Below are 24,754 nucleotides of genomic sequence, written 5' to 3' on the forward strand. Positions count from 1 at the left end.
TACATAGAATAATAAGTGCGCTCAGATAAGTTGAATTGTTTAATGGCAAACACTGTCACCTCAGTGGTGCCCCTGAACAATAATTCACTTAACAATTCTGTCAACCCAAAGACTGATCCACTCTTTAAGTCCTAAATAATAAAAATGGTACCTCAAATGAGTTTCAAGGGTTGCCGTGCCATCTGGTCTGAGCAAGAATCTTTTAACATCTCCTCTATTATTGAACATCATTACTGTAGAGACACTCTCATTACTTAATGTATAACCTGTGGGTCATATGAAAATCCCATTTAAGCAGTTGAAGAAACAAAAAAACACTGCTAGGTCAGATTTGACACAGCATTAGTTTGACTGTGAGGCAATCAGACAAAAAAGGGGAGAGGCCATTAGGGATTGGGAATTTTCTTTTTGTCCTATTTCTTGTGTGACTATAAAGAGTCCTTTATCTAAACATAGAAACTGACTGAGGTTCATGAAAAAAAGATGAAGTTTCATGAGAAATAGTAGGTACAGCTGCCTTGAAAGAAGTTGGTCAAAAAAAAAAAACTGTGTATGAAATTTTGGCTTACTCTCTGCTTGAATAATGCTGTCCTATCTACTGTTTCAGTGAAAATAATCAAAATGATGTATAATTAGAAAAAGAGGGTTTTTTGGGTGCCCCAATGGCATTTACTAATAAAATACCATAAATCATAAGTCTTTCCACCTTTTTGTTTAAGATGGGAACACTTCTTACACAAAAACATAAAGCAAATCTAAAACATGAATATTTTAAGAGTTGCTCTTACCAAAGAGAGACTGTAAGACCCGGAGCCCACTTAGTGACCACCTTGCTACCTGTCAATCAGGGGACACAGTTGGAAAGATGAATTCTGATCACTGCAGAATCCACCAGCCTTCTAATCTTCAGTTTGTAAACATGGCAGTGAAATTACTGTTGGTAGAAGGTTTCTGCTGACCTGAGAGAAGTTAGATCAGAAATAGCCCAACACTTATAAGAACAATGCTTCCCAAACTTTAATTTGTACATGACTCTCCCAGGGATCTTTTTAAGATGTATATTCTCAAAAGCACTGGGGGAGGTCTGAGATTATGGATTTCTAACAATTCCCAGGTGATGCTGCTCCTGCTGGTGCCTTGATTTACCTCTGTGCTTGTATCAAAAGCTCCTGGTATTTGAAAGAGATGTTTTGCACCTGTGCATTGAGAGAGATGCTGTGGTCAGCTCCCCTTAACAGGCTCTGACCTAACTATAGGAATTTGCCTGCACAGAGGAGACTAGAGGTGTCTGAAAGTGACCTTTGCTTCATCACCATGCTAAGATCTCTGCCTGACAAGGGATTTAAACTCTATCAGGCACAGTTCTGGCCAGGTGCAAAGGCGCATAGAAGATTGCACGTGCCCCACCTACCCTGGCTGTTCTAGAAATCTCTACCCCTTTCCTAGAGCCCCAGTTATGTACCTGCCTCCTACCCCTAAGGTTGCTACTCCCCTCATGGAGGTGCTTTTATTTTATTTTTTAAATTAATTATTTTATTGAAGGCTAATTACTTTACTTTTATTAATTTAAAAAATAAATAGCTTTAAGCAAATGGAATATCTGCCTTAGAGTACACGTTAGATTAATTGAGTAATTGCACCATTTTGGCCAAAGTTCATTTAAGACATGTAATGTTTAAGACATGCTGTCTAATGGTCACATTAAATTCAGTAGCTGCTCTTCTTGCTTTGAATTAGATGTCAGGAAAGTAAAGCTTATTTAACTTTTTATCAGTTGTTCAGTTGCTAAGTTCTCTCCAACACTTTGTGACTCCATGAACTGTAACACACCAGGTTTATCTATCCATCACTATCTCCCTGAGTTTTCTCACACTCGTGTCCATTGAGTTAGTGATGCCATCTAACCATCTCATCCTCTGTCAGCTTCTTCTCCTCCTGCCCTCAATCTTTCCCAGCATCAGGGTCTTTTCCAATGAGTCAGCTCTTCTCATCAGGTGGCCAAAGTATTGGATCTTCAGGTTCAGCATCAGTCTTTCCAATGAACACCCAGGGTTGATTTCCTTTAGGGTGGATTGGTTTGATCTCCTTGCTGTCCAAGGGACTCTCAATAGTCTTTTACCAGAGCCCCTATCAAAACTACTCTCATGGATTATAAATTAATCATAATTTTAATTTTTACCTTTAAAGTATAATATTTGAAAAGTATTTTTATCTTTCTTTAGAGTTGGTTATTATTAATGATATCACTTCCTATAAAGAAAGCATGATAAATTCCTACTTCAGTTTAAAGAAAAGTTTTGGGTTTTGTTTTTTTTTTTTTAGCAAAATAATTTTTAATTCAATGTTTTCGTATTTGCTTTGCCATCAGAAAGCTTAACTTTTTTGTCCAAGTATTCAATACCCACTCAAGTCTTGTGTCAGAAAGTGTCCTTTGTTTCTGCTTTCTTTAGATATTTTTGGTCCTATTTTACCTTAAAGTAATTTAGTTTATTAACAAGTACAGATCTGCCCAAGTCCTCTTAGAATTAGAAAGAATCTAAATTAAAATATTTTTAAACAACAAATCCATCATTTTTACTACTATTTCTCTAGTATCTAGGACAGTGTTTGGTAGTGAAAATATTTATTGAATAAAGAGTGATTGAATTTAGGTGGGAAGCAATGTTTTTCAATCTACATGTAACTGGATTAAAAGCCTGTTTTCCCTGATATCATACTGCCATGTCTGATCTAGAAAACAATCGATACAAACACGCACCCTCACACATACCCATATGCCTTGTTTCAAAGTTCCAGACATATTTTTAATTCATATATAATAAATACACATCCACAGAACATGCAGATATACATATGCATGCAATGGTACACATAAAATACACTTATTTTCGTGTATGCAAATTGGATATGCAAATCCATATTTAAAATTGCATTTTCTGTCTGTTTCCTTAGTGGAATTTTAGTGTTTTTTGGCTCATTATCAGGGTCTGAATTGAGAAAGAGGAAAAGCAGAGGGCATGAGGGAGAAAGATGACAGTAAGTTCCAGAGAGAAACTTGAATATCTCCCATAAATAGGAGATATTAAGGGAGATATTCTAGGGCCATATCGGTAGGTAGATAAAGCAAATCTCGGATATCAATCAACTTCAAAATGTCAGTGGTAGCAGAATAAAATGTTGAATCAGGTAACTTCAACTGTTCGTTTCAGAAAGAGGCAGGCTGGCTGCAGAGAGGTGAAAGAACAAGAAGAAGATGGGAGAAAGAAGCAATTATTTTTCTGCCCCTGGATATGCTTTAGCTAATATTTCTGAAAAGAATATTGACTTGTTGGACTGTTTTTCTCTTAAATTGCTTATTTCAAAATCTTGAGGAAAACACTGTATAGAAGGGCTGGGGAGTGATTCAGCACTCTTATTTGTAAGCCTGGAGTCACATCCCTAATGCAGCTTTTGTCTGGAGAGGCAGCAGCTCGGCTCCGCAAACAATGTGCCATCACTGGGTCCAGAAGCTCTTTTGTTGGATTCACTGCTGCAATGTGAATATAATTTTAGTTGTTGCTTCCAAACCAATGCACATGGCGTTGGGGACTGGGGGGTGGGGGGTGGGACTGGCGTTCATCTCCAGGCGAGAGCCGTTGTACACTGTTTGCAGTGGGGGGAAAACATTTTAGCATAATCTGAAGAGGTGGAAAAAAAGAAAACATAACGAATTACCCCCCCTCCAACACACACACAGAGGCAGAGGAAGCTCATGAAAGTGACTTGCAGCATTAATTCTTGCTGTTCACAGCCTGCTCTCTTGATAAAGACCTTGTCATTCTGACTCCTGCAATGAAACGCCACTTGCCTGAACCAACAGGCTTCAACACAACCCACCAGCTCATGTCTCTTTCCTGCCTTGCCTGTGCACATCTGTCTAAGTGTTGTCCCTCTGTCCTGAGAAAACATCTTAGACCAGAATCCTGGTGTGTACCTGGAAAGGAGCTTACTGATCAGCTAGTCCAACCTCACTTTTTTTTTCAATAGATAAGCAGCAGAGACCAGAGAGGGAAAGAATTTCCTCTAAGGTCACACAGAGCCTATTTTAGAATCCTAGGTACTTGCTACACCACACAGCACTGTCTCATTCTTCTTTCTAAATTGACATTTATGGAACCAATGCCTTTGTCCTTAGCCCATGCCTGTCCCCAGATATATCACCTAAAGTCTTCTGGACTTCTTAATGACGTGATGCTTCAGGATTAAGTGAACTAAAGACCACAACTTTCTTGGGCCAACAGTCTGCAGTCTGCAATGAAGTGAAGGGTCGCACTCTTGATGAATAGTCATTTTGTGTTCACACCAGCCTCATGGCAACCTTGCTCAGTGAATATTCGTTAGCCTGTTTACGAGATAGGGAAACAGAAGTTAGGATTCACACTTGGACCTATAGGTTCTGTTTCTAAGGTTGGTCTTCTTTACCTCTTGTCACACGTGTGCATCCTGGAATCTAATGCCCATAGGCCACTCCATCCATACAGTGTTTTCCTCATACTTTGCTCTTGCCTCAGGGCCTATGCATAAGCTGCCCGACTCTCTGCGATGCCATGGACTGCAACGCACCAGGCTTCCCTACCCATCACCAACTCCCAGAGCTTGCTCAAACTCATGTCCATCAGTCAGTGATGCCATCCAACCATCTCATCCTCTGTTGTCCCCTTCTCCTCCTGCCTTCAATCTTTCCCAACATCAGGGTCTTTTCCAATGAGTCAGCTCTTTGCATCAGGTGGCCAAAGTACTGGACCTTCAACTTCCACATTAGTCCTTCCAGTGAATATTCAGGGTTGATTTCCTTTAGGATTGACTGGTTGGATCTCCCTGGAGTCCAAGAGACTCTCAAGAGTCTTCTCCAGCACCACAATTCGAAACCATCAATTCTTCAGTGCTCAGCCTTCTTTATGGTCCAGCTCTCACCCCCATGCATGACTACTGGAAAACCATAGCTCTGACTATACAGACCTTTGTCAAAACCACCAATGGACAGATAAATCTGATTGTCAGCACTCACCTTAGGCAGCCTACCCTTCAAAAGAAGAGTTCACATGCAGTCAGAGAATGAGATGCTCTATCTGAATTCTGCTAATGAGACAATCCTATTGTCCAAAACTGATCTCACTATCTATAAGATTCTCACTTCTCTTAAAAAGTCTCATTTATCTTCTCAAAATCGCCAAAGAGAAAGTTAGTTGAGGCTAGCCTTTGTTTCTAGGAGAAGAACCTGTGAGATGCCTGAGCACATGGAAATCATAGAAGCCTCTTTGCTGTCAGTGTGGGGCCCTGTTTCCTGGGATCTCATTGAAAATCACAACAGACTGAAGGGACCAGGAAAAAGCAGATGAGGTGCACCTTGAACACTTGCCATCACTTTGTATTGTGCAAACCGAGGCCATGATGAGGTTCCTGGCCTCTCAACTTTCAGCACCATTTTGCTGGCAGGTCAACTCACAAACCCCACGATCAAAAAAAAAAGTTCTTTCAAGTGATCCTGAGACCAGGAAAGCAATCACAGGGGAGGGGAGTTGTCTTTACTGAAGAGCTGACTAGAGTCCATTACATTTGCGATGCAGAGAAATTGATGTTTGCCATGGCATAAAGAAAATCCCACTTCCCAACAGGGCTAATATAAACCACTAGGAGAGGATTTTCCCAAAGATGAAAAGAAAACCAGACTTTAGGAAGAAGAAAGGAAGTAGGGCCATCCATTCGGGAGTTATTTTAAGTTACTTCCCAATTACAGTGTTCCTAAAGCAATTCCAGATGGGCTTAGATTTTTATCAGAATGGATTTTTGCTGGACAAACTACAGAGATGTTTCTCTCTGGGAACAATAGGTCAAGTAATTACAATAAAGTGATGGAAAGAGTTTAAATCTCATAAGCAAGTCTTAAACTCTAAGCCTTGGTTTCTTCATCTTTAAAATGGAGAAAATAATACCTACTTTACCAGGTTGCTGGGAGATTAAGTGGAATGTGTATATTGACCCATATACATAAAGATAGGCACTCAGTAAGTGAATCTGAATTTATAGTTTAATCACAACACCATCTTAAGAGAATTTGTACTCCTCGCACATGGCAGCCTTTGATACACGTCAACCTCTTATATAAATTTCAACATTTTCCTGGGACATAATACTGATTTTTGTTGTTGTTGATGATTACAGGGTTATTGCTGCCCAAACAGTTCCTCCAAGGCTCAGCTTTCCACACTCCAGGAGGCTAATTCAGACACAGCTGCTGATATTTACAAAGTATTTTCAGAGCCCTTGGGCCAGTCTTGGATTCTGGTGTGCCCACATACTACCCAGTTTAACTAAAGCATTGAAACTAGCAGGAGGCATCTACACTTATTGAATATCATTTCTGCTTATTGGAGGTTTATTTCTTAGCTCCTCAAGTCTGCAGGCAATATGCCTCTCTATTGCAAGAGCCTGAAATTCTGTTAATCCTACAATCAATAAAGGGTAAGAGGACACTCTGAATTTCAAGATTCTTACTCTGACTGGAAGTGATTTTGCAAAAGTCGAGCTTCGGGCAAAACCACATGTGACTAATTATGTCAGCCCACAATCATTTAGGAGCACTCCGTTCACATAGGAGAATTCTTAAAAGAGAAAGAGGCTAAGCAATCGAGTTTCAGTTTTAAACTGATTCATTTGGCTAATAATCAAACTTGCATGGAGCTGGAACTCCTTAGTGGATCCGTTTTTCATCTTGACAGTGGCCACATTTGCTGAGAAATATTTCTGTCGCATTAGATATTTCTTGTGCCGTGTTAACCATCCTAACAAGATCCATAATGGCCTAAGCTGGTAGGCATTCTGTTCTTTGTGAAAAATATCACCCAGGGGTTCATTTGTTTAGACAGGGTTGAAATGTATGCACAGAGAGTGAGTTGCCTTCTAGTGTCCCTTTCAGTATTATCACAAACCACTGTCCCTAGCCCCCCAAATATGGGCTGAAACTAGTACTGGTCCTGTGAGGGCAGAATGGGCCATAGCTGTCTCAGCTTGAAAGTATTATTGGGTTGGCCAAAAAGTTCATTTGAGTTTTCCCATTATATCTTATGGAAAAATTCAAATGAACTTTTTGGCCAACCCAAAAGATAGTGGAGATGTTTAATAGGACTTTTATAGGCATCCTCTCCATCTGAAACAGGCCAGAAGTTCAAGTCACAAAGCTACAGAAGTCTTGAACTCGTATTTCTTGCCATACGGTGTTGATATCCAATGTATCTCTCCAAGAAAATAGACCAAAAACTCCAAGTTCAGTCAAGTCTCTAGAGTAAAGGACACACTCCTAGCTATGGGTGTCTTAGGCAGAGTTGATTTTAGACATCGGGTCTCCACAGTCAATCTGGTCCCACGAGCTAGTGAAAAAGGGCCTCTCAATATATGACTAGGCTTATTCAGGCCTTTGGCTGCAAAGATGAGGGCAGTGAAACTAGAGACCACCAGTAGGACCCACAACCCCCTCAAGGACAGACAGCTAGCCACACCAAGGGATTTTGTCATCGTTCAAATACATTCAAGAATGACACTTCCTAGTAAGAGCTGGTGTGATGTCAAGGTTCAAGTTTTCTCTTAACAGAGTTTTACATGGACTGAACAGATAGTAAGTAGTCACTTTTAAAGAGCCTAATAAGGATAGATAAAAGATTGTAAAATTGTGTCCCCCCAAATCAATTACACTTGTATGGGAAATGGAACACATGAGCTAGAAATGGCATTGGAACAGTGGATCAGTGGTGTTGGTTTACATATGAAAATGTGTGATATGGATTCATTAATGAAAGTGCCCAGAATGAGGATGGCAAAAGCCCTTCCCCAGTGCAGGCAAATAAACACCTCTTGGAGTTGCATTCAGCTCCATGCACTGCATTCTAGAGAGAAGGGTATGTGCATGTCAATCCCAAACTCCCAGTCTCTCCCTCCCCACCCTAACCCTTCCATGTACACACTGCTATACTTAAAATAGATTATTTTCAAGGACCTACTGTATTGCACAGGGAACCCTGCTCAATATTCTGCAATAAACTAAATGGGAAAAGAATTTGAAGAAAATAAATACACATATATGTATACTTGAATCACTTTGCTATATACCTATAACACAACATTGGTAATGAACTGTACTTCAATATAGAATAAAAACTGAAAAAAAGAAAGCTTTGACTAAGATAGTGCTCACAGGAGCATGGCCAGGCTGAGCCTGGAGTGAGGCCCCAGAGTGAAATGAGAGGAGCCAGGTTCAAGTGCCTGAAGGAGTGTCATGAGGAACTGGATTGGATTTATCCCATATGGTTGAAGGAATAGAGCTGGACAAATGCATGGGCCTACCAGCCCAAGCTGACAGCCATAGCTGTTAAAATGTGCATTGTGTAACCATGAACTACTAATAGCTGGGGCTCTCAAATGTGGCATGGGTGACTTTGCCAAAGAGATTTTAAAGGAATTCACATTATACAGGGAGTTGACCTTGGCAAGCTCCGAAACTCTCCCAATGCTTTAAGTCCAGGTATTTTTCTAATCCCCACATGTTTTGTTTGATAAAACAAAATGTCTATATTCTTTCCCTGTGCTTTGGCAAATCATAGATCAAGAAATTTGAGTGAATTGTATTTTTAGATCTTTCTTGATAAGGAATTACCTTGCAATATACTTGGAAGAAGGATGCTGACATCTTTTACTTTGCATCAGAGAATATGTAAGTAAGGTATAGGCAGTGTTTATAGCACTCCTCTTAAATCCAGAACAAAGAGGTAATTCTTTTGGGGATTGAATCTTCAGGCTACTGAATTTAGTAGCATATAGAATCCATTATGTGTAGAAAAGATGGATATATGTTTTCTCACTAGAAGTAAGTTGTTGTTGATATTGTTCAGTCGCTAAGTCATGTTCAACTCTGTGACCCCATGGAATGTCGCACTCCAGGCTCCTCTGCCCTCCACTATCTCCCAGAGTTTATTCAAATTCATGTCCATTGAGTCAGTGACCCTATCTAACCATCTCATTCTCTGCCATTCCCTTCTATGTGACCTTCAGTCTTTCCCAGCATCAGGATCTTTTCCAGTGAATCAGCTCTTCTCATCAGATGGCCAAAGTATTGGAGCTTCAGCTTCAGCATCAGTCCTTCCAGTGAATATTCAGGGTTGATTTCCTTTAGGATTGACTGATTTGCTCTCCTTGCTGCCCAAGGACTCTCAACAGTCTTCTCCAGCACCACAATCTGAAACTATCAATTCTTCGGTGCTCAGCCTTGGACCAGCTCTGACTGGTCCATACATGACTATTGGAGAAACCATAGCTTTGACTATATGGACCTTTTTTGGCAAAGTGATGTCTCTGCTTTTTAATACACTGTCTAGGTTTGTAATAGTTTTTCTTCCAAGGAGCAAGCATCTTTTAATTTCACAGCTGCAGTTACCATCTGCAGTGATTTTGGAGCCTAAGAAAATAAAATTTGTCACTGCTTCTGCTTTCTTCCCTTCTACTTGCCATGAAGTGATGAGACTGGATGCCATGATCTTAGATTTTGAATGTGGAGTTTCAAGCCAGATTCTTCACTCTCCTCTTTCACCCTCATCAAGAGCCTCTTTAGTTCCTCTTCACTTTCTGCCACTAGAGTGGTAGCATGTGCATATCTGAGTTTGTTGATATTTCTTCTGATAAACTTGATTCCAGCTTGTGATTCATCCAGTCTGGCATTTCGCATGATGTACTCTGCATATAAGTTAAATAAGCAGGATGACAAGATACAGCCTTGTACTCATTTCCCAATCTGGAACCACTCAGTTGTTCCATATCTGGGTCTAACTATTGCTTCTTGACCCATGTAAAGGTTTCTCAGGAGACAAGTAAGGTGGTCTGGTACTTCCATTTCTAAGAATTTTCCTCAGTTTGTTGTGACCCACACAATCAAAGGCTTCAGCATAGTCAATGAAACAGAAATAGATGTTTTTTCTAGAATTCCTTTGCTTTCTCCATAATCCAACAGCTGGTGACAGTTTGATCTCTGGTTTCTCTGTCTCTTCAAAACCCAGCTTATACATCTGGAAGTTCTTGGTTCAAATACTAGCTTGAAGGATTTTGAGCATTGCCTTGCTAGCTTGTGAAATGAGCACAGTTATCGGGTAGCTTGGTCTTTCTTGGCATTGCCCTTCTCTGGGATTGGAATGAAAACTGCCTTTTCCAGTCCTGTGGCCACTGCTTAGTTTTTCAAATTGCTGGCATATTGAGTGCAGCACTTTCACAGCATCATCTTTCAGGATTTGAAATAGCTCAGCTGTAATTCCATCACCTCCACTAGCTTTATTCATAGAGAGGCTTCCCAGGTGGCGCTATTGGTATAGAACCTGCCTGCCAATGTAGGAGACATAAGTGATGCGGGGTTGATCTCTGGGTCTGGAAGATCCTCTGGAGGAGGGAATGGCAGCCCACTCCAGTATTCTTCCCCGGATAATTCCATGGAGAGAGGAGCTTGGCAGGCTACAGTCCCTAGAGTCCTAGAGAGTCAAACACGACTGAAGCAACTTAGCATGCACACACACACACACACAATGTATCCTAAGGCCTACTTGACTTCACACTCCAGAGTATCTGGGTCTAGATGAGTGACCACACCATCAGGTTATCTGGGTCATCAAGACCTTTCTTGTATAGTTCTTCTGTGTATTCTTGCCACCTCTTCTTAATCTCTTCTGCTCTGTTAGGTCCTTACTCTTTCTGTCCTTTATCATGCCCATTCTTCCATAAAATATTTCCTTGATATCTCTAGTTTTCTTGAAATGATCTCTAGTCTTTCCCATTCTCTTTCTTTGCATTGTTCATTTAAGAAGGCCTTCTTGTCTCTCCTTGCTATTTTTCTGGAACTCTGCATTCAGTTGTATATCTCTTTCCCTTTCTCCCTTGCCTTTCACTTCTCTTCTTTCCTCAGCTATTTGTAAAGTCTCCTCAGACAACCACTTTGCTTTGTTGCATTTATTTTTCTTAGAAATGGTTTTGGTCCCTGCCTGCTGTACAGTGTTACACACCGCTGTTCATAGTACCTCAGGCATTCTGTCTACCAGATCTAATCCCTTGAATCTATTTATCATCTCCACTCTGTAATCATAAGGTATTTGACTTAGGTTGTACCTGAATGACCTAGTGGTTTTCCCTACTTTCTTCAATTTAAGTCTGAATTTGGCAATAAGGAGTTCATGATCTGAGCCACAGTCAGCTCCAGGTCTTATTTTTGCGGACTGTATAGAGCTTCTCTATCTTTGGCTGCAAAGAATATAATCAATCTGATTTCGGTATTGACCATTTAGTAGGTAATGTCCATGTATAGAGTCATTTCTTGTGTTTTTGGAAAAGGGTGTTTGCTATAACCAGCATGTTCTCTTAACACAATTCTGTTAGTCTTTGCCCATCTTCATTTTGTACTCCAAGACCAAACTTGCTTGTTATTCTGGTTATCTCTTGACTTCTTGGGCTTCCCTAGTGGCTCAGATGGTAAAAAATTTGCTTGCAATACAGGAGACCCAGGTTCAATCCCTGGGTTGGGAAGTTCCCCTGGAGAAGGAAATGGCAACCCACTCCAGTGTTCTTGCCTGGGAAATCCCATGGACGGAGGAGCCTGGCGGGCTACTGTTCATGGCGTCACAAAGAGTCAGACATGACTGAGCGGCTAACACACTTGACTTCTTCTGCATTCCAATCCCCTATGATAAAAAGGACATCCTTTTTTGTGTTAGTTCTAGAAGGTCTTCATAGAACTGTTCAGCTTCTTCTGCATCAGTAGGAGGGGCATAGACTTGGATTACTGTGATCTTGACTGGTTTACCTTGGAAATGAACCAAGATCATTCTGTCATTTTTGAGATTGTACCCAAGTACTGCATTTCAGATTTTTTAGTTGACTTTGGGGGCTAGTCCATTTCTTCTAAGGGATTCTTGCCCGCAGTAGTAGGTATAACAGTCATTTGAATTAAATACTTCCATTCCCATCCATTCTAGTTCACTGATTCCTATGATGTCAGTGTTCACTCTTGCCATCTCATGCTTGACCATGTGCGATTTACCTTGATTCATGGACCTAACATTCCAGGTTCCTATGCAATATTATTCTTTACATCATCAGACTTTACTTTCAGCACCAGATGCATCCATAGCTGAGCATCGTTTCTGCTTTGACTCAGGTGCTTCTTTCTTACCAAAGCTATTAGCAATTACCCTCTGCTCTTCCTCAGTAGCATATTGGATACCTTTAGAACTGGGGGACTCATCTTCCAGTGTCATATCTATTTACCTTTTCAAACTGTCCGTGGGGTTTTCCAGGCAAGACTACTGGAGTGGGTTGTATTTCCTTTTCCAGTGGACCACATTTTGTCAGAACACTCCACTGTGATGCGTCCATCTTGAGTGACCCTGCATGGCTCATTCATTGAGTTACACAAGCCCCTTCCCCACAACAAAGTTGTAATCCATGAAGGGGAGAAATAATTTACACTCATAAAATGGGAAAGAGGAAAAAGAGGTTTTTGGATCACTGAATGTACAAGACAGTAAACCACACTAAAAGTCAAGTTCTTACATAGAGAGAGAGAGAGAGAGAGATGAGAAAAGAGAGCAAAAATTCGTCAGTTGAATCAGTTCTGTTTGTTCTCTTAAAATTAAAAGGGGGTAAATTAGCTGATTGCTAAGGTTTCTTTCATTTTTAATAGTTAATAATTCTGTAAGAAGCTTTGAATAAGAGAAATAGAATTATACACCAGATGGGTAGAACTTGATTTATAATCATTGTATATCAGGTTGCAAAGAAAAAAGTAATAGCTATGGAAGAGAAAGTTCATTCAGTAATAAATTAGCTTTTTAATTTGTTTGAAGGCAGCAAATCTTTGTGCTTGGAAACTAAAGAGACACAAAATCAAATCAGCCACACTTGGGAAAAAAGACATAAAATTTCAGAAAGAAATTATGCCCAAACTATGTCTGTACAATGAAGAAAACCACTTTAGTGATCTATATTCACAGTTATTGATTTGTATATTACATGGGGCTGCTGAGTAACACTTACTGGGCTTATAAGATTGCGTGGAAGGCAGTGTGATTGGCCACAAATGTCATCCTAAATCAATCATGTCATACTCCCGGAAAGCATTCTGATCATTCTCATTATTCTCATATTGGAAGATAGTCTTGCAAAATAAAAATGGACTAATTATAAATAAATAATATCTAGAAGACTCTGAAAGTCAAACATTTTGTCAGGTTAACAACAGTAGAGGTTCTCTAAACTGCTTTCCATTACAAACTTGTAATAATTTAGGCCAGTTTCCCAAATTCTAGATGAAGAGCTGGACACAAACCAGGATGTTTGATACAGATAGTTGGCCTTTGACAACTAGAAATGAAAATAACTTGCTCTACTCTAGATATTCAAAATCAGCCATAACTGTGATGCTCTCCCTTACTTGATTGTCTTGTCTCCTGGGTTTAGTTAGTCCCCAGGAGTTCAAGAAAGAACATATGGCTGACTCTGCCAAGAGCACATCATATCTAGAAAGTAAATGAGAATACAAACATTACTGATGATGCAACATCATTTTTGCATTCCTACAAAAAGGCAACATTACATTCTACAGCACGGGGCATTAGACTAATTCTCAGATTTAGACTTTGAATCAGTGTACAATGATCAGTGCTGCATTCCTACAAGTTGCTTCAGCAAGACATCCTGGGAAGTAAAATGTTCCATGGGCTGTGAGATCAAATCCCAACTCAGCCACTTACTGACTGTGTCATTATTTTAGAAAAGTCACTTAAAGTCTCTAAGCTTTAGCCTCTTCATCTGTACGATGGAATTAATGATGCCTACCTCACAGGGTTATTGTAGGGATTAACTAAGATCGGGTTTGTGAAAAAAATTAGCTCAATGTATGACATTTAGTAGACACCCCATTATGTTCTCTCCCTCTGTTCTGCCTTTTTTTTTTTTTCTTAAAACCAAGCCACTCAGGGAAGCTGCAGTGATAACAGCTCATTCAAACAGAATATGGATTCTGTGCAATTGGTATACTCAGATCCTATTGATTTACTGCCTTTCTTCTGACAAGGCAGAAGGTGGAAGATGACACACCGGTCTGTAAAGGGGTTTGCAGTTTTACAAAGGACTTGGGCATTTCCTCTTTGTCCTCACAGCAGCACTGTGATGTGGGAGTTTAGAAACTTATCTGACTGAAGAGTAATTGGGGCCCAGGATGGTCAAGCGTCTTGCCCCAAAACAAGCTATCAGAACCAGAAATTGATTTAAGTAGTCTGAATCCTCTGAACCAAATGTCCACAGCACCTAGCAGCAGCCTCTATTTCTGGTTTTCCAAGTTCTCCCTCAGCCCAAACCTCGAGTGCCTTATCAGTACAGTTCAGTTCAGTCTCTCAATCGTGTCTGACTCTTTGTGACCCCATGAATTGCAGCACACCATGCCTCCCTGTTCATCACGAACTCCCGGAGTTCACCCAAACTCATGTCCATTCAGTCAGTGATGCCATCCAGCCATCTCATCCTCTGTCGTCCCCTTCTCCTCCTGCCCCCAATCCCTCCCAGCATCAGAGTCTTTTCCAATGAGTCAACTCTTCACATGAGGTGGCCAAAGTACTGGAGTTTCAGCTTTAGCATCATTCCTTCCAAAGAACACCCAGGACTGATCTCTTTTAGAATGGACAGGTTGGATCTCCTTGCAGTCCAAGGGACTCTCAAGAGTCTTCTCCAACACCACAGTTCAAAAGCATTAATTCTTCGGCGCTCAGCTTTCTTCACAGTCCAACTCTCACATCCATACATGACCACTGGAAAAACCATAGCCTTGACTAGATGGACCTTTGTTGGCAAAGTAATGTCTCTGCTTTTGAATATGCTATCTAGGTTGATCATAACTTTCCTTCCAAGGAGTAAGCGTCTTTTAATTTCATGGCTGCAATCACCATCTGCTGTGATTTTGGAACCCCCCAAAATAAAGTCTGACACTGTTTCCACTGTTTCCCCATCTATTTCCCAGGAAGTGATGGGACCGGATGCCATGATCTTCGTTTTCTGAATGTTGAGCTTGAAGCAACTTTTTCACTCTCCACTTTCACTTTCATCAAGAGGCTTTTTAGTTCCTCTTCACTTTCTGCCATAAGGGTGGTGTCATCTGCATATCTGAGGTTATTGATATTTCTCCCGGCAATCTTGATTCCAGCCTGTACTTCCTCCAGCCTGCATTTCTCATGATGTACTCTGCATATAAGTTAAATAAGCAGGGTGACAATATACAGCCTTGACATACTCCTTTTCCTATTTGGAACCAGTCTGTTGTTCCATGTCCAGTTCTAACTGTTGCTTCCTGACCCGCATACAGGTTTCTCAAGAGGCAGGTCAGGTGGTCTGGTATTCCCATCTCTTTCAGAATTTTCTAGTTTATTGTGATCCACACAGTCAAAGGCTTTGGCATAGTCAATAAAGCATAAATATATGTTTCTCTGGAACTCTCTTGCTTTTTCGATGATCCAGCAGATGTTGGCAATTTGATCTCTGGTTCCTCTGCCTTTTCTAAAACCAACTTGAACATCTGGAAGTTCACGGTTCACATATTGCTGAAGCCTGGCTTGGAGAATTTTGAGCTTTACTTTACTAACGTGTGAGATGAGTGCAATTGTGCAGTAGTTTGAGCATTCTTTGGCATTGCCTTTCTTTGGGATTAGAATGAAAACTGACCTTTTCCAGTCCTGTGGTCACTGCTGAGTTTTCCAAATTTGCTAGCACATTGAGTGCAGCACTTTCACAGCATCATCTTTCAGGATTTGAAATAGCTCAACTGGAATTCCATCACCTCCACTAACTTTGTTCGCAGTGATGCTTATAGAAGGATACAAATTAACACCTGGCTTGCTTTGTTCTTAAATATTTGTTTATTTATTTGGCTGTGCTGGGTCTAAGTTGTGGCATGAGGGATTTTTAGCTGTGGCATGCAGGATCTTTAAGTTGCAGTATGTGGGATCTAGTCCCCTGACCAGGGATTGAACCTGGGTCCCATGCACTGGGAGTGCAGAGTCTTAGCCACTGGACTGCCAGGGAAGTCTCTACCTGGTTTACTTTAGATGCTATAAAATGTGCAGTTGTATAATGTCCAGGGGTTGCCTTTCATGATCAAGTTCTCATGCTACAGAGCAGGGCCAGGGGAAGTACTATTATATCAATAGTTGAAGTCAGCTCTCTCCACTCTCTGTAGTTTTAATGATTTGGCTATTTTTGTAGTTATATTTAGAAAGTCCAACATGTATCAAGGAAACCACTTAAAAGGCCATGGGAAGGATTAATGAAATACAGCTTATTTGTTATCTTCCCATTAGTGAAGTCCATAAAGCTGAAAAGAAGGGTTCTGAGATAAGAGGACCCTTTGCTTGGAATTCTATAAAAGGAAACCAACCAACCTGCCTGTTCCATTGCTAATGCAGAAGAGAAACTCGAAAAAATTACCTAGCGTCCAGTAACGCTAAGCGGGCAAACATACAGAAACAGCAAATTGCTGTCATCTTTGCCATCACATAAGAGATGTTCCAGGTGCCTTTTTTTTTTTAATGCTCCACTGCTCTTTGTAAGGTGCGCACTTTTAAGTATAATACAGATGCTGATGAATGAACACAATATTTCTCTGTCCTTCTGCAAGACAGGGTGATTGTGCATCATACATGGCAGTCAGGGGTAATTTTTAATATTTAAATGACATCTGAGTTGGAGATTAAAATTTATAAAGAGCAGTGAGATCCCAGGAAAAAGGATGGGAAGCCACTTCTTCGTTCAAATGCAATAAAACAGATGGGCCTCCCAGTCCAGACTTAAGCATTAAAATATTTAAGAGTTCCTATAATGCTGGAAGCCTACAGAAGGAAATTCTCTCTGTCTCTATCACACACACACACACACACATTTTGCATTGCAAACTTACAGGTCATAAAGTTAATTCCAGAGGGCAATATAAGATTTTGTTTTTAAAAGCCTAGAATGTCACCTTAGGTCCCAGCACCTTGACTAAGCAATTAGATAACGACGGGGAAACACCATAACAATACTAAGTGGAGGGAAATAATGATCATGACCATGATAATCATTACCTTGAAATATCCTCAAACATTTTGCAGAGAAGATCTAATTATTCCCTTGCACGTCCCTCCTGGGAATGGTGTTATTATTTCCATCTTGAAGACAAATATAATATCTGCTCTTGATTTATAAGTGTCATTTCTTATGAGAAGCTTCATTATTTGTTTTCTTTTCATCCTCACAATATGAGACTTAGACACCCGAAATTAACTCCATAGTTAGAGGCAGAATGATCTGTGTTTCAATGAATGATTGATTAAAATCTAGTGTTTTTCAAACTGTTTTAATCATGCATGCATGATGTGAGCATAATAAAGTTGCTTCCGTCATGTCCGACTCTTTGCAACCCTATGCCTGCCAAGTTCCTCTCTCCATGGAACTCTCCTGGCAAGAATACTGGGGTGGATTACCATGCCCTCCACCAAGGGGTCTTCCCAACCCAGGAATCAAACCTTTATCTCTTACGTCTTCTGCATTGGCAGGTGAGTTCTTGACCATTTGCACCGCCTGGGAATCATATCCCCTATAAAATCATAAAATATTTACAAATATAGAAATTTTGAAGAATCAGATACAAAATATAATTAAAAGGTCTAGTGCTTTTTCTGAGCTTTCCTAGATGCATGCAGAGCCCCCCCTCCCACCGGAACTTTAGGTTGGGTAATAGGGAGGAGAAGAGTTAGAGAAAGTATTAACGTGGTCCTCTTTTTCCTGGCCCCCTCAAATAAGACCTGACAACTGCAACTCTCGCAGTGAGTTTCACCTGAAACTCAAGTGGAGGGTAAGAGGGAAATGGGAAGAAAGGTGAAATGAAATGGAACTGAAAGTCAAATCCATTTCACTTGCCTTCACTAATCAAGGTTATTTTATGACTTGCAAGTTCTCCAAATAGCTTAAACAATAGATGCTTGCCTGAGATGTTTTAGGCTGTGTCTAGTTGGAACTGAGCTGGTTAACACTGGATGGGACCACTGACCCTCCAATTGGGCGTGCATGAGTGCCCACGCAGAGACCTTTTGAGCATTATGCCTGTGCAGAACCAAGATTACTGCATCTTTGTCCAATCACCTTTCCCCGTGCTCCCCATGTCCCAGACCACCTTCTTTATTCATCATCCCGTAAATATCCAAACCCTCCACTTTCAAAAGGCGGCTTTGAGATTTGTCATCCTGTCTCCTCACTTGGCTGCCTTGGGAATAAACCCTCCCTTTACTGCAAACTTCAGCCTCTCAGTGGCTTGCCTTACTGTTCTAAATGGCAAAATGAACCTGGGTCAGTAACAGTAGGAAAAAAGAAGAAATGGATAAGGAAACAAGAAAGGAGTAGGTAATCAAAACACTGAGTGGCTGTTCCTACCTGTCAGGGCTGTGATACAGGATGCTTCCAAAGCGGCTGTATAGTTTGCTAGGACTGCCATAACAAAACACCCCAGGCTGTAGCTTACACAATAGAAATGTGTGTTCTCAGTTGTGGAGGATAAAGGTCAATATCTTGGTTTTGATAGGTTCAGCTTCTCCCGAAGCTTCTTTCCTTGACTTGGGAGAAGGAATGCTCACATGGTTGTTCCTCCACGTGCATGAGCCCCTGCTGTGTCTCTGTGTATCCCAGTTCCCCCTTACAAGGACACCAGTCAGATTGGTTTAGGGGTCACCCTAACAGCCCATCTCTTTAAGCCCCTCTCTCCAAATACAGTCATATTCTTGGGTACTGGGAGTCGGGCTGAGTCTGGAGGAGACACGGTTCAGCCCATTACATGTGCTTTTACTTAAAAACATCTTCGGCTTCCAGGCAAGAGAGATGTTAAAAATGTAATAATAACCATACAGCATAAGCACCGTACAAATGGCTGTTAAAAGATAAACTGAGGCCCACTGAAAGCTTTCAAGACTTTATTTGACCAAACATGGATTCACAAGAAGCAAGAAGATTGTCCAATTGGCTCTAGCTTAAGCAGCTGCCTACTTGTGACAGTTGGCTATTTGAGATTGGTGGCTCCTCAATTTCATTTTCTTCGATACTAGTGTAGGTATAGGAATTGCCTCTGGCTGAGGTTTTGGCTTGCTTACATTGATCCCTTAGGCATTAGAGTCACCCTAGTGTAATGGCCAAATGGCCTCCTTCGTCACTTACTTTAACATGGTCATCCACACTTTGTCCCTCTACTGAGTCTCACCTTTTTCCATCTATGGCCGAGTCAAGTCCTAGTTAGTCTCCAAAGTTGATTCCATCCATCTGCTGGGGGCTTCTTCCTGAGAGCCTTACTCCAGAGCTTCCAAAGCCTCAGACCGGGCTACTTTCTCTGCGGATGCCCAAAGTACGTCTGCATAATAATTTCTGACCTTGTTCTTACTGAAGAGTGACCCACTGCCTCTTTTCTCATCCTGTAAGATGACAGATGACAGATCCAGACATGCCTCGAGTTTTGTGAGAGCCACTTTTCTTTCAAAGCTCCTCTGCTTTAAGAGGCTTTCCCAATTATGAGCTGCCTCAGATGGCCTCTCCACAGAGACTCTCGTGAAGAGCACACACGTTGGCCCCTATGCTGGCAATCTCAGATCTTGCCGTCAGCTAGGAAGTGTGGCCACCCTACCCGCTGCCAGCTGTATTAGTTGGAAGAACAGTGGATCCCTGATGACAAGATTTTGGGAGGTGGTGGTGGCGAAACAGTCTCAAGGAGTTCTTTCCAAAGTGGCCACAAAATACAGAAATATTTATTAGCCCCTACTTCAGGAAGAGTTGACATTCAAGAAGAGTTGAAAATATGTGAATAGGGATTATATCCCTATGTTGTTACTGTTCATTTGCTAAGTCATGTCTGACTCTTTGTGACCCAATGGACTGCAGCGCAGTAAGCTCTTCTGTCCTGCACTATCTCCTGGAGTTTGCTCAGACTCATCTCAGTTGAGTCGGTGATGATACAGCTATTTCACAATATCACATTGTAAATGAAGTCTCCGTCTTAAAGCACTATTATTGTTTTCCTGAATTCTTTAAAGAGTAAGCTTTGAATTTCTTGGTAGTATTATTTGATACTTGATTTTATGCATTGATAGTTATCATGTGACATAATTGGCAAAATTGGTATGAATGTATCCATTATGTAATTAAGTACTTAAATTGAGTCAGTAGGAATCCAAACACACACACATTCATTTAACTTAGCCAGCTTACTGCATATGCTGGAGATGAGATCAAACACTAAAGACACAAAAATGAACACATTCCTGCCCTTGACAAGTTCACAGTCACAATGGAGGAAGGAACAGGTACAGTCTAGAGACTGGTTCTCAAACTGAGCATGTGCGGGAATCACCTGGATGACTTGTTCAGACACCTCCCTCTTCACCCCCTCACTAGTTTTTGATTCAGTGGGGCCAGGAATTTGCATTTCTAAAAAAATTTCTTGATGCTGCTGCTACTCTTCTGGGACCACACTTTGAGAACCAGTGATCCAGTGTTACCAGCGTTGGGGGGCTCTGGAAGCTTTGAGAAGTTCCCAGCATGGCCAGAGGGAGAGGGGGCAGGGGGCAGGGAAAGTTTCACAGAGGCAGTGATGTTTTAAAGAAGAAAGAGAGAGGGGTTAGGATATGCCAAACACTGCTGTTGCTAAGTCACTTCAGTTGTATCCGCCTCTGTGAGACCCCATAGACAGCAGCCCATCAGGCTCCTCTGTCCCTAGGATTCTCCAGGCAAGAATACTAGAGTAGGTTGCTATTTCCTTCTCCCATTCCAAGCACATTTGGTTCTAAAGGATAAAAGTAGGAGAAAGTACATCACATATAATTTTTTTATTTTTTAATGTGAATAATTCCATTTGGCCGGGATGAAGTTTGAGTTTGAAGTAGCTGCAGGAGATGAAGCTGGAGAAATATGCAGGGTTCAGAGGGCTCTGTTAGAACATGGTCCTGTATGAGATCATGTAGCCATGAATCCCCAGAGCCAGACTCCAAGCTGGAAAGAAAGAATCCTGGTAGGAGAATCATCAGTTATCTTTCATTAAAAGAGGCTTCTTTCCAGGCCTGGACATGGCTTTCCTGGTTTGGGGGAGAAATCCTTTTCATTTCTGTGAAATGACAAGTCTCACTGGAGGTGACATGGGAGTAGAAAGTGTGTGTTGTTTGCATATCTCTGGAACTGGTTGGGGCTTAAGTTTTTGCTGTTGTTCCCTGAAGTATGTCAGTACCTTAATAATTATTTGGTTGATTATGACTGGCTATTGGAAAACCCAAAGCTTCACCCACCTCTCAGGCAAGGGCTAAGACGCCTGGGAAGGAGAAAGTAGGGGAGAAGGGAAGCTGCGAGCACAGGTTCTGATGGAATATCCTCCATCTCTTTCTCTCTAGGGGAAGATGACGATGACGACGAATGTGGGGAGGAGAAGCTGCCCTCCTGTTTTGACTACGTGATGCACTTTCTGACTGTGTTCTGGAAGGTCCTCTTCGCCTTTGTCCCCCCGACAGAGTACTGGAACGGCTGGGCGTGTTTCATCGTCTCCATCCTCATGATCGGCATACTGACGGCTTTCATTGGAGACCTCGCTTCCCACTTCGGCTGCACCATCGGCCTGAAGGATTCCGTGACCGCGGTGGTGTTCGTCGCGCTTGGGACCTCAGTGCCAGGTAGGGGATACATGCCTATGTGATTGCCTCAGACATGGAAGCCCTTTCACCTTCTTGACCTTTTTGTTTCTGCAGTTTCAAGGGCTGTGCTAACAAACCCGGCTGATGAAAGACAAAAGCCCAAAGCTATGCATGATGTCACTGCCAGAATATTGTCATGGCATTTCTCAAGGTTAGAAAGCTGGTCAGTGTCCTCATGCTGACAGGGTAGCATTCCCAGAGGGCCTGCCTGCCTGCCCAGAGAGAGCAGACTGATTTGATGGCTAGATTGATAGGTCAGCTTCCTATTACAATTAGAACTTTGAAAAACACAGCTGCAGAATCATCCTTAAGAACAAAATTTCTGTCTTCTATGTATTTAGTCAAGAAGCACTCACTATTTTGTTGGGTGGGTTACCCACTAAGTCATGTCTGACTCTTCCGAACACGTGGACTGTACGCTGCTAGGTTTCTTTGTCCATGGGATTCTCCAGGCAAGAGCGCTGGAGTGGGTTGCCATTTCCTTCTCCCGGGGATCTTCCCAAGCCAGGAATCAAACCCAGGTCTCCCACATTGCAGGCAGATTCTTTACTGACTGAGCTATGAATATAAACATTTAAGACCTGATACAATATTCTCTTGACCCAAATATTAATGGGAGTAAATAAAAAATTAACATGAATCAGAACAAGGAAAAAGTCATCCTGACCAAAGTTTGAGCAGACCAGCTGAACATCCCTTCATGCATTCCTATAAGCTGAATTTTTCTTCCAATCTACAGCTATAGCTCATTATGTATGCTCACTCTTCTAAGTAAGATAGCCTTCTCCTGAACATTACTTTGAGAGCAATGATTTTCAAACTTTGCTGGGCATCAAAATTACCTTAGAGCTTGTTTAAAAAATGCAAGTGCCTGAGAGCCATGGAATCGGAGGGTCTAAAGAAGGGCCCAAAATGTGTGTTAAGCTCACAGGTGATTCACAGGTATATATCAACACATCAGAGTTTATTATAACTCAGGTTCTGGACCCACTCGCCAGCACTGGTTGACATCTTGACGGAGTTCCAGCCTCAACTGAGAGTAACAAGACTTGTATCTCTATCGACGGAAAGTCAGTGACAAGAGTTGCAGTGGGCTTGGGAAAAGGCAGGACTAGCGGGGAGATATAGCTATTCCCTTCCCACTTTCAACACTTGCCAGAGCCTTGATAAAAATGCTGTGACTTCTACTAACACTTGACATAGCTGGCAACCTGACTTTTGGGTTTTGAGACTAAAAACAAGCGCAGTGGAACCATGATTTCTTGATCGAGATAATTAATTGTTCTTCTCAGGTATTTATTATCTCCGTGACTATGGATAGATTACTTCTCTGAGCCTCGGTTTTTTCATTTATGAACTAGGGATAACCATACTTAACTTGCAGAATGAGGGTAAGGACTGGGAAAATGCCTGTAAATTATACAGCTAGTTAAGCATCTGGGACATAGAAGGAATTCCATTAAAAAGCAGCGTTTGTGATTATCGTGTTGAATGGCTAAAGATGATCTGACGAGTATGAATCCAGACCCTTCAGCCTTGAGAAACAAGAAATGGATGAAGTGTCCAGATTTATACTGGTCAGCCACAGCGCTTGGTGTTACACAACTGAGTGACTGTTTGAAGGTCTTGATCATGCTGGGCGCAGCATGGTTTGGGGGTCCAGCTGAGTTCGTGGAGGAGCCGAGCGATTACAAGCCCACCTTAGAGAGCAGGGCTCTGCAAAGAGTAGATTCCCCCTTAAAACCAGCTGTTTTCCAATAGATGTGTATTTGGTCTTTAATTTTTTCTAAAAATGACCAGAAATATAGCAAGCAAGAGGAAAACATGAAAATATTCTTCAGTTGCTTTGTTTCGAGAACATGTACACAAGCAGGGGAACTAAGCATTATGTTCAGCCCTAGCTCTTTCTCAGGTTACTATAGGAAAATGTCAGGGGATCTGCTTTCCTTAAGGCTTGGGTGCAAAGGCACTGTGCGAAACGGTGCCCAAGTCAGTGCACACTCTTGGCCGTGGGTTTAACCCTTGAGGAGAATATGTGAAAATTATGATAATGAAGGCAAAATTAGATCTCATGACAGTTATTCAAAATTAGCCTGAATTTCTGATAAGTCAGCAATAGGGCCTACCAAATGCATTTCTGACTTTAAAAGGGATTGAAAAAAAAATGCTTTCCTACATGAAATCCTTGGGTCTGAAAATGTTTTGGAGTGTTTTTTTTCTTCATTCATATCAATATCTCAAAGCTGGCTCCTTTTGCTATATATCAGTCTTCTAACATGGCTCTGTATCTCGTATTTGAATGAACCCTTTTGAACATTATTGAAGCCGTATGATTAAAATTTCTTGTGTGACATGGAATGTGGATTACAGTAAACTCTAGTGCTTGATGGCTCAGACAGTAAAGCATCTGCCTGCAATGCGGGAGACCTGGGTTCAATCCCTGGGTCAGGAAGATCCCCTGGAGAAGGAAATGGCACCCCACTCCAGTACTCTTGCCTGGAAAATCCCATGGATGGAGAAGTGTGGTAGGCTCCTGTCCATGGGGTCGCAAAGAATCAGACACAACTGAGCAACTTCACTCATTAGTGCTTGAAGTCATTTGTCCTGCCGCTTAAAAACCAGTGCAGAACCCAAGCAGGGGTATCAAGAGGTGAGACAGCCTGTGGGATGATACAGCAGAGTCATTAGTTGTCAAAATGGTTTCCCTGCATTACCATAAATTCTTCCCATTGGGAAGCAGATTTCTTTGCTCTGTTAATGGGAGAATTCCTATAACTTGCTGTAATATTAACTGTGCAGTGTACTCCCCAAACAATATATTCACAGGTAATCTCACATGATCGTATCTATATAAACAGACATTCCCTCCCCCCCACCTCAGAAAACTGTAAATTGTTCATTCAGCATCTTGTTCAGTATTTCTGACTTCATCCTTCAGTCCTTATGATTCAGAGCAG

The 24,754-nt window shown here is 41.4% G+C and overlaps 1 protein-coding gene across 10 annotated transcripts in view; it reads left to right on the forward strand.

The window, feature by feature from the left end:
- SLC8A1 (solute carrier family 8 member A1) overlaps positions 1-24,754 on the forward strand; it is a 458,773-nt gene that overhangs the window by 388,845 nt on the left and 45,174 nt on the right. For all 10 annotated transcript variants that reach the window (XM_012173106.4, XM_012173120.4, XM_060412238.1 and 7 more), the window contains one exon: positions 21,501-21,776. In XM_012173106.4, coding sequence (XP_012028496.1) covers positions 21,501-21,776 — 276 coding nt within the window. The remainder of the gene's footprint in view (positions 1-21,500; positions 21,777-24,754) is intronic.

The sequence above is a fragment of the Ovis aries genome, chromosome 3 (assembly GCF_016772045.2).
Source record: "Ovis aries strain OAR_USU_Benz2616 breed Rambouillet chromosome 3, ARS-UI_Ramb_v3.0, whole genome shotgun sequence".
NCBI lineage: Eukaryota > Metazoa > Chordata > Mammalia > Artiodactyla > Bovidae > Ovis > Ovis aries.